Genomic DNA, 10,109 nt, shown 5'->3' on the forward strand with positions numbered 1-10,109 from the left:
TTGTCAGTGTGATCAGTTCAATTGCTTGATCACAAAGTCCCTCAGAACTGATCTGGAATATGAAAACTCATACAGGCACACGCACACACACACAGAGAAGTGTTTGACACTGGCTTAAAGAAGCAGAAGTGCTAATGTGGCGCAGTGTGTATTTCTCCTTGTGTATGTGTTGGGTTGGCCTTAGAAGGGATTATTTTAGGAGGATGAGTGGATGGGTCTCTAAATGATCACATTACAGGCCTGGGGTGCTGTCTTAACAGAAACTGAAACAATGAAACACACACACACACACACCAATAATTCAGCAAACAAGTGTAAATTCAAGATCCTGAATGTTGAATTTTTACTTGCATTTTCACCTCCAGACTTAGCAGCATTTTGGGCTGATTCACTGAGCAAATCAGTGCATATTTCACTGCTCTAGACAACTTAGGAACACAATGATGACTGAATATTGCACTAATGTACAATTACAGTTTTAGGAGCTGGAGAGCTTCAGTGGTAAACCCCAAAGTAGGTGTGACAGCTACCCCCTCATGTCCCCCTGAAGATCTGCCCCTCAAATACAGTCACTTAAACAGTTTATAAACAATGCCAACCACTTAAACATTCATCATTTATTTCATCTTTATTGTATTCATTTTTTGTTTACCACATATACAACTGGACACAATAAATTTAGTGACATCATCAAACAATGATTCAGAATAACAGGGTGTATTAATCATAGGAGCGGAATCAATATAAAAATATGATTCTGCTTCTATGTTTCTGATACTGAAACACAACAGAAGAGAGATGTCCTATGTAAAAAGAGTTCAAATGCTTTTGGAGTCAAAGTAATTTTTCTCTTCATACATTTGAATGGGACTTGTGGATGGTGCTGGATTTCTTAGGGGTCCAAAATGTATGGATGAATGTGAAAAAAGTTTTGAGAGTGGGGCCAAAATGTCACCATTGCATTCACAGTTTAACCAGAGGATGTCACTAAATCCTCTCTGATATGGATCATTTTGGCTATTGAGGCTAGGGCACAGTTTCCAGCTGAGTCCATTTATAAGTCAACCAAAGCCCTGAGTGAAAAAGCTCTTACTTATTCCTTTGAAACCAAACCTGAGGTGGCCTGTGTCTAACTCTGCAAAAGCCCTGAGATTTGGCCTGTGCAGAAGGCCATGTATCACATACAAAGGGGAATGTGTTTTCCATCTGTGTGTGCGCTCCTACACTGCATACTGCTAAAAGATATTGAGTTCACTGCGTAGTTTTCTTAGCTTACATTTATGGTGCCCCATGGTGTTTGTCGTGATATGAATGAATAGCATTGTGAAATACCCTGCCAATCAAAGGTGTGGCACAAGTTCCCATTCATTTGAATGGGTGTGCCCAAGCCACATCCATAGTCCAAACTTTGACTGGTAGTGTACATAGTCACTTCAATAAATTGTGTAAAATATATGAACAGCAATAATATTATAATTTCATAACAAATTAAAAAGATTGAAACTCAGGTCATTATTATGAAATATTATTTCATCCTTTGTATTTTCATAACTTTTTATAGGCCTTCATTTGATTTCACAATTTGATTTTCATGTCTCTTTGCATTTTATACATGTATTTTCCCAGTAACATTGTAATACTTTTTAATGTCACTGCAAAGGTGTAGTCACCACCCTCTCCTAACCAGTTACATGCTCTCAGCCTGTTAAGCTTGTAAATTCATCAACCGCTACCAGATTTAGCCTGTTAGTTCATATTAGCTAGAACAACAAAAAAAAACAACAACAAAAAGATATTGTTAATAAAGTATTCCGAAGCTGTGACTGTAAATACACACAGTGAAGAGAAACTAACATTTCCTTTTCCTTTGTCATGAGCCTGACAACTACACACAATCCAGGTGAAGAGCCAGTGTTATGGCAGTAGCTAATAGTTAACTCAAAGTTACTTTTTCCATCTTTTGATTCTAAAGGTGAGAAAAGCACAGCTCTGCAAAGATAAAATTACATATAGTCTTTATCTTTGCTCACAAATTGTTGGTTCTTTCAAATATTTTACACAATTTTTTAAATTTAATGTATTTGTTATGGATTTAAGTTGGAATGCTTTAGGGCTCTATAAACATCTTCCTGGACTCTATCTTAAACATTATATGCAGAGTTGAAACCTGTCAGATCTTTTCAAGTGAAATAAATGTGAAGAGTAAAAGATGTGAAGGCACTCCTAGACACAGGCCCCAGATCAGTTTTGATATTTAAAATAAGACAACATTTTAAAGCTGATCTCAGCCCTGCCACTAGAGGGCAGCTTAAATCTTTTGCTGTTTTTAAAGCAAGTATCATAACAAAACACTTCAAACTGTCAGTCTGGTAATATCACTGGTGATGTCACATCCCTGATTCTCAAAAAATTGCAAAAACCTGGAGAATAAAAACATATCAGAAAATAAAAATACCAAAATCAGCTGGAAAACAGACACATTAGAAGTACAGTAACACGGCACTGAGACTAGTGGAACTATGAGATGGCAGACGCAAATATTATACAAATGTCAAAAAATAAATCAAGATCTTCACCAAATGCACCATCGTCATCAGCATAATCATCATCATCATCAACAATAAATCAGCTATTCCAAAGGGCCCGTCCTCTGAGGCCAAAGCCTACTTTTTTGGCAGCAGGGGCAGTTTGAGGAAGAGAAGAAGAGGAGGCGGAGGAAGAGGGAGCAGGGGTGGCAGGGGTGGTGAGGGCAGATGGCTGGAGAGGAGGCTGACGTGACAGGAGCTCCTTGAACACTGAGTTCATTTGACGGCTGATCATCTCCTGAAGGAGCAAGAGCAGAAGCAAACACAGAAGGTGAACAAAAATATAGCCTCTGTGATCCTTGTTCAGTGAAGCAGCCTGACCCTGATAATACCTCCCACTCAACAAGGGACCTGTCCAACACGTGCCAAATGTCAACATGCGAGTGGCTAGTGTGATGATCGCTGTGGCGACCCCTAATGCAAGTGGCCAAACCCTTATCTTGGAACACAAAATGCTGAATTTACATTCAAAGTGAAAAACATCACAAATTCTCCTCACATTAAAACGTTTCAACATTCAGATCACTGAATCTACTTAAAAAGTCAGGACGAAATGACAGCTGCAGACTTTATATTTGATGAGATTTTGTTGCAGTCTGACAGCATTATTTGATAATGTGAATTTTATTAACTTGCAACAAAACAGCTGAACAAAATGTCATGATAAACATACAATGCTGCAATGCTCTGATAAACCTACTGCATAATGTATTACCTAATTTGATATAAATTATTGAACTCTGTTGTAAGTTGAAACTCTGTTGTGAAAATTAGGCCAAATGAATTGCACAGTACTGTAGTACTGGAGCTTGAGTGTCTTTCAGCTTAGTGCCCCAACCTTTCACACTTCCCCACCTGATTTCGGCAGAGGCAAGGGCTATATTTTTCTAGTGTGCAAGTTTCTTTGTAACATATTACAAATATAGCAAAGCTGCTGTAAGTAGAAAACTGATTGTACATAGATTATTCAGAAAAAAAGAGAAGAAAGATTACACACATTGCCTTTGAATCTGAAATTATTGCATGAAAGATCTTTAGATCTTGACATTCAGCACTGCAGGATGTAGTTTCACTAATGTCAGCACATTTAACCAGAACAAAGGGATGATTTCTGAGACGGTTAACTCGCTATTTAGCAAGCAGGTTAATTCAGCAAATTAGCTTATCAAGTAAGGTTGACCTAAGCTGCGGGGTGTGTGCAAGTCAGATGTGCTTAAACAGGGCTTCAGTGTCAATTTATCAGATTTAAAAGTTAGTTTATAATATCATCTAAACATCATATCAGGGACCTGTTCTGAGGAACAGTCCTTTAGATCGACCTATCTTCTGGTTTTTTATTCAGCAAGGTTATATTGAAAACTCGGTAAACCTGATTTTTAGAACATGGCATTAATGTGTTACAAAATATGTAGTTACTAACCAGAAAATTACAGAATGCAACTGAGTCTAATGAATTCCAAATACAGCATGTAGGTCAGCAGAACTAACAATATGCCATGAGCTACAGGATTCACAATATTTGACTTAGAAGAAAAATTTGAATAAGATACACTGCTGACCTTGTCAACTGCTGTTTTGTCTGCCTGACCAAATGGAGGTCTGTCTGTGGGTCTGAGGCTGTCCTGTCTCACAGTATCCAAAGTGTGTCTTCTCTCTTGAGATCTGAAAAACAGTTAGAAGGTTACAGACACTAAATATAACTGAGGACTAGTAAATATAGATGGATGCTGATTTCTAAAGTTTGATCTAAACCTGGTTTCATATTTAGGCTTTTCTCCATCTTCTCACACTAGACAAAGATGAAAATTGGGAATTTGATCATTCACATCAAATAAAATTATGGCAACTCTCCAAATTTCAGCCAAAATTTAAAGGTAGAATAGACTCTTTTTAATGCAATTATTCCTCTTTCATAGGACAAACTGACACTTGCCAAAATCATCACAGACTACGCTGATGCTGTGTACATGACTAATTATAAGGGTGCCTTTAATAAGCTGGTATGTCAGCGACACACTTTAATTTTAAACCTTCCATAAATGAGCGTCGGTCATGTGGGGAGAGTGGAAGCAGGCTGTGAACACAACACTGATACTGTGTTATATCTAGCAAAGGTAATAAAGTGAACATGCTAGCAAACTGGTGCAGACAGAGCAACGTTAGCATTCATTTTGGAGTCATGCTTCTGCCTTCATTGTCCTTTAAGATCTGGTTTGGTCTTCACACATTTAGTCTATTTATCTGCTACGTGCTCCACTTATTTCACCAACTGCTAACTTTATCTCTCTGTTGCTTGTTGCTGGGTGGGCAGTGTACGGTGGATTTTTGCACCTTTATCACTGAGAATGACACAGGTGAGAGTAGTGAGAGTGAACCAAAACAATAAATTTGTGGGCTGTAAAACCAAAACAATATGAATATGCTGAAAGACACTAAACACCTGAAAAGAGATGAACAGAACTGCAGAATCAGGTGATAACAGTATTGGTTTCATCACCACAAGTGATCCATTTCACACACACATTATCATAGGATCCACTGTTAACATATCCACAGCACCTATACTACTTCATAGGCTATACAGCACATGAACACTGTGTCTGAGATGTGTGTGAATCTTACACTGACAGGTGTCGTGTGGCAGAGGAGGTCAGCGGCTTTCGACTGGGGCTACCCTCACTTCCTCTCTGTCTCCCAGGCAACGAAGCACTGTCGCTGTTCACTCGCATCCTGTCAGGACATACACAGAAACTTTGTAACTTTGTGTTGAGTGCATTCAGGAGTGTGTTTATATGTGTAAGAAGCTGTGTGCAATAATGTGGAAGTAAGTATTTTTGACTGCATGCGCTGGTGTAGTTTACTGTCTGCATCTATTGCTACATGTGTTTGTTGGAATGAATGCATTCGTATTGTATTTTGCAGTGTGCATTCAAGTGTGTGCATGTATGTGTGTGTACCGAGTTGTGTTCTCTATCTGCGGGTCTTCTACTGCCAGGTTTCCAGTGCTGCCTCCTCCTCCTCCTCCTCCTTCTTCTCTTTTCCCTCTCTCTGACCTGAGGGAGGAGAGGAAGACAGATATATTAAGCATTTATTTCACTACAGAAAGTACAACCAGTGCAAGTTTAAATATGGGATAAAGACTGAGTGACAAAATAATTGCAGGAGGGAGCAGAAGCAGAAGGAAAAATAAGTGTGTTTTTAATAATTTTATTTTTTGGACTCTTTTCACAATAAAATGAGGCAGATATCCAGATGAAGCAGTGTTGATATTATTTAAGTCTTATGGCAATTTTTGAGGTCATGGTGTCTAGTGGTGCTTAATTATAAGATATTATAAGGCTTTTTTGTTATTTTGTCCACTCCTGTTTATACTGTTTGTACAACTACAAACAAATACTCTACTATACAAATTACAATAGCCAGAGATAACTGTGGATAGTTATGAGGCAATATGCCTAAGATACACAAGTACAGAAAATAACACTGATGTAAAATACTTTCCTCTGATTCCCTGGTTCCCTAAACCCATTTCTGTTTTAGTGTAACTTGTTTTTTTCATGGTACACACACACATACGGTATCTTTGGGGCTTGGTTTTGTTCTCAGGCCTCTCAGACCTGAGACATGGCACTTTTTATAGTCCAGTTTGCCACTGCATGCTCCAATAGCTGCTATTTCTAACTGCTATGAACCTGAAAACACTAAAGAATGTTTAAATAGCCTGGCAGAAATATTGCTTACTACAAAACGATATGTTTAACAGTGATTTAATATAAATTATTTTAATACTTATTGCTTTTTTTAACATATTTGCGATATGTTTCTTCATCTTCTTACTTGAGAGTTAGATGAGAAGATTACTACCACTCTCATGTCTGCACCCTAAATATAAAGTTAGAGCCAGGAAGTAATTAACCTGAAATCAAGGGTAATGACTATGTCTGTACAAAGGTAAAAGCAGCACACAAATAAATAAATATAAAAGATTGGCTTATTAAGTAAAACAGTATATAATGCACATTTTATCAGCATCAAAGTGTGAAAACTGCACTTTTAAAGGGCTTATGGCATGCTTTTCCTTGTTTTCTGACTTAGCTACAATGTTATGATGGTGAATTATCATCTTAGACATGACAAAGTTCATAAAATGAGATGTACGTATGTTCTAGTACTTGTGTAGAAGCACTGGTTTATACATGTCTTGCAAACTCTTGCTCACGAGACATTTTTCTAACAAAATAAAGTCTTACGTTATAGTTTAAGGATTTCTTGGAATCGGCATAATCTCCAGGCAGTTGTTCACAAATTATCATCTCATTTTTAGGGAGACGCTCTCTGACTTTATCAGAATCAGAATCAGCTTTACTGGCCAGGTGTTTCGGACACACGAGGAATTTGACTCTAGTACATCGGCTCTCAATGTGCATGTACATATCCCCATGCAAGGGGCAAGCAAACAGTAAACCAGCATAAGGCTGTGTAATATAACAAAATAAGCAGTACTAACAGCAACAAACAGTGCAAACAATGCAAAATAAGCAGTATAAACAGGCAGTAAACAAAGCAGACAAACAAGGAATGTTCATTGGAATGAGATAAATAGGAATACAAACAGAGTACTTAAAACATTATCATTGTGAAATAATTACAAACTGCTTGGAGTTATGATGGGTGCAAAGCTAATCTAGAGGTACCGAAATTAAACATTCAAAGACTGGAAATGAACAAAATGAGCATGCCATGGACACTTTAATGTTATAGCAGTTATATGGCAGATTTCCTGGCCCAGAGCAGTGACAACCTCATGGTAACAACAAAGCTCCTGGAAGTCACGCCAATGTACCCCACATAAATTCACAAACTGTCAGATGTACACTTCAGTAGCTGAATGTGTTAGGGAGCTTTAGAGTTGCTGGTAGATGGCTAGCAAGGCTAGCTGTTTCCTCTGCTTCCGCTCCTAAGCTAAGTTAACTGTCTCCTAGCAGTACCATTATATTTAATGGCAGAGAAAAGAAAGAAAGCAAACTATGGTCCAAGGTGTTATCATGTAAATGTCTATACAAAGCATTAAGATATTCATACTTAATTTTGACTTTTAGCTATGCCTAAAAATAGGTTATGGAGGTTAGGTCATGGAAATGAAATATTTACTGTATATAAATGAGTGATAAGTAAATAAATAAAATATTTTTGAATACTTTTGTGATTCTTGGTTCTTACAAACTTTTCTCTCCCCAAGCTGCCTGAAATTTAGCTTCAATTATATTGTCCTTGGTGGTAAATAGAAGCAATCTGGTGCCCAAAAACAGCTGGGAAGCAAACAGCAAGCTGTGGCAGCTAAGACCAAAATAAAATTTAATGTGCAGAACCAGAAAAGAGGCTTTCAAGATCTATTTAAAGATGCAATAAGGTAGTTCATGGTTCTGAATGCTTGACAGACATAGAAATGTCACTCACCCATCCAGCACGGTGATGTATTTGTGAGGGATAAGACCCTTAACCCCTCCCACTTCACCTCTCCACCAATCACAGGAGGCTTTATTGTGAAGGATGAGAAGCTCTCCCTGCTTGAATGACAGTTCTGCTGGAGATCTTGCCACATAGTCAAACATAGCCACTGCCTCCCACTCTGCAAACACATGCACACAGCACTGCATGATTATCAACTCAAATGTACCTTTTTAAATGTATCCTATTTAGAAACCTTATGATTTATGTATGCTTATGAATCACGATGTGGATGGTCATTCAGAATCTAAAAGTGGATTGTTTTTTGTCCTTTCCTGTCAAGTATGATGAGTGATGCATACATTGTGTCCAGTGTCTTTGATTTGTGTATGTTGTACTGTATGTATCATCTATGCATGTACTCACCATCTTCACTGGGCAGATGCTCGGTCTCTCCCTCTCCCTCCTCTGTGATTGGTTCACTGCAGACAAGCGTAAAAACAAAAGTCAGTGGTCAGGCATAGTTCCTCTTCTGTTTGACACACTAGCCAACTGTATTACCACAGACTTTCTTTATACGTTACAATTCCTCATTGTGATTATGCTATTTACCACTGAGATTTCTTAAATGTTCCTAAAACCAGCAAGTATATTAATGTTCATGAAGAGAACTGAATTCCCCATGAGCTCATTTTGGGCTATTGAAAGTTTCCATGTATTTTGTCTACATGCTGGAGACTTGTGTTCAATTTTAGCGAGCAATCATCTAAAGTAGTTTTCACACAAAGCATTGCGAGCGCCACAGAAATTCCCTTGGCGTGGCATGAAAATTTGTTTCAAGAGAATGAGCCATGATTAAGGAGACCAAGAGGAAGCTTTTCTACCTACTTGGAACTATCTCAGACTGAGTAATAATAATAAACATGATCAACAAATCTCTGGAGCAATGTGAGGCTGTTGCCCAGTCATTAATTTGATGCAAGAAATCCAAGGACAAAAATAAGCCAAAAACCATTTTTGCACCAAGCCCTCAAACTGACAAATTGTATTAAAAGGTTATCAGACAAGTCAAATATATATTGTTAACAGAATCAGTTGATCAATAAATAATATAGGTAGTTACATGATTACAGTGGAGTGTATGAAGGAGCCGAAAGATTTCATTTCTTTTATTTTCTTCAAATCAGTTGGTTAAAAGGCAAAGGGCTTTTATTTTCTTTTCCTTGCCAAGCAGATAAATAATCTTTAAACCAGCGTCAGCTAGGTAACAATAAGCTAGCACTGGCTTGCCAGCTACAATGCTTTCACTACTGTACTAAGGCTGCATTCATTGTGTTGGGAAAACGGGAAGAACAAGAACACTGCTTATTCAGTGTTCATGCAACATTCCCAGGTAGTTAGCTCTACTTCTAACTTTGAAGTCACACCAGATATATAGCCTAAATTAGCCTCTTTTGTTGTGTTATGTGTTGTCACAGATCATTACTAAATGAAACCAGATAAACAAACAAGTGTATAGCTTCCATTACATTACCTGAATCAGTTCCACCGGAGATGGTGCATTTATAGCCTTTCTGGCTGTTTGTAATTCTTTTCACCAAGAATTTAGAAGTTAGAGGCTGATGTGAGTTTTTCCCAAATCAACTGCTTATAAGTTTAAATAATATGATGTGGAAGCAACATTAATGTAAAATTCTGGTAGTTGATCACACTGAACAATAACTTTCCACCTAGCTACCTAGCTGCTGCTAACATCCATCATAGAACTCTAGTGTATGTAATGTCCATATACTGCACTGCATAACTATAAACAATGTCTGGGAAGCTAGCCCTAACAATGCCTGCTAACTAATGTTATTTCTAACTTCCATCCATCCATTTTCCTCCGCTTATCTGGAACCGGGTCGTGGGGGCAGCAGTCTAAGCAAAGATGCCCAGACCTCCCTTTCTCCAGACACTTCCTCCAGCTCCTCCGGGGGGATGCCAAGGCGTTCCCAGGCCAGCCAAGAGACATAGTCCCTCCAGCATGTCCTGGGTCTTCCCCAGGGCCTCCTCCCAGTGGGACATGCCCGGAAC

The 10,109-nt window shown here is 38.3% G+C and overlaps 1 protein-coding gene across 3 annotated transcripts in view; it reads right to left on the reverse strand.

Annotated features, from left to right (window-relative positions):
* Positions 1-1,368: 1,368 nt before the first annotated feature.
* LOC109970396 (SLIT-ROBO Rho GTPase-activating protein 3-like) overlaps positions 1,369-10,109 on the reverse strand; it is a 33,546-nt gene continuing 24,805 nt past the window's right edge. For 2 of the 3 annotated variants that reach the window (XM_020617926.1, XM_020617924.1), the window contains exons 19-24: positions 8,460-8,515; positions 8,043-8,214; positions 5,543-5,638; positions 5,208-5,315; positions 4,145-4,247; positions 1,369-2,823 (exon numbers count right to left, since the gene is read on the reverse strand). In XM_020617926.1, the coding sequence (XP_020473582.1) occupies positions 2,626-2,823; positions 4,145-4,247; positions 5,208-5,315; positions 5,543-5,638; positions 8,043-8,214; positions 8,460-8,515 (733 nt within the window). In that variant the 3' untranslated portion in view covers positions 1,369-2,625. The remainder of the gene's footprint in view (positions 2,824-4,144; positions 4,248-5,207; positions 5,316-5,542; positions 5,639-8,042; positions 8,215-8,459; positions 8,516-10,109) is intronic. The other variant, XM_020617925.1, reaches the window with a different exon arrangement.

Source organism: Monopterus albus, unplaced genomic scaffold, assembly GCF_001952655.1.
Source record: "Monopterus albus unplaced genomic scaffold, M_albus_1.0 scaffold197.1, whole genome shotgun sequence".
In the NCBI taxonomy this organism is placed as follows: domain Eukaryota; kingdom Metazoa; phylum Chordata; class Actinopteri; order Synbranchiformes; family Synbranchidae; genus Monopterus; species Monopterus albus.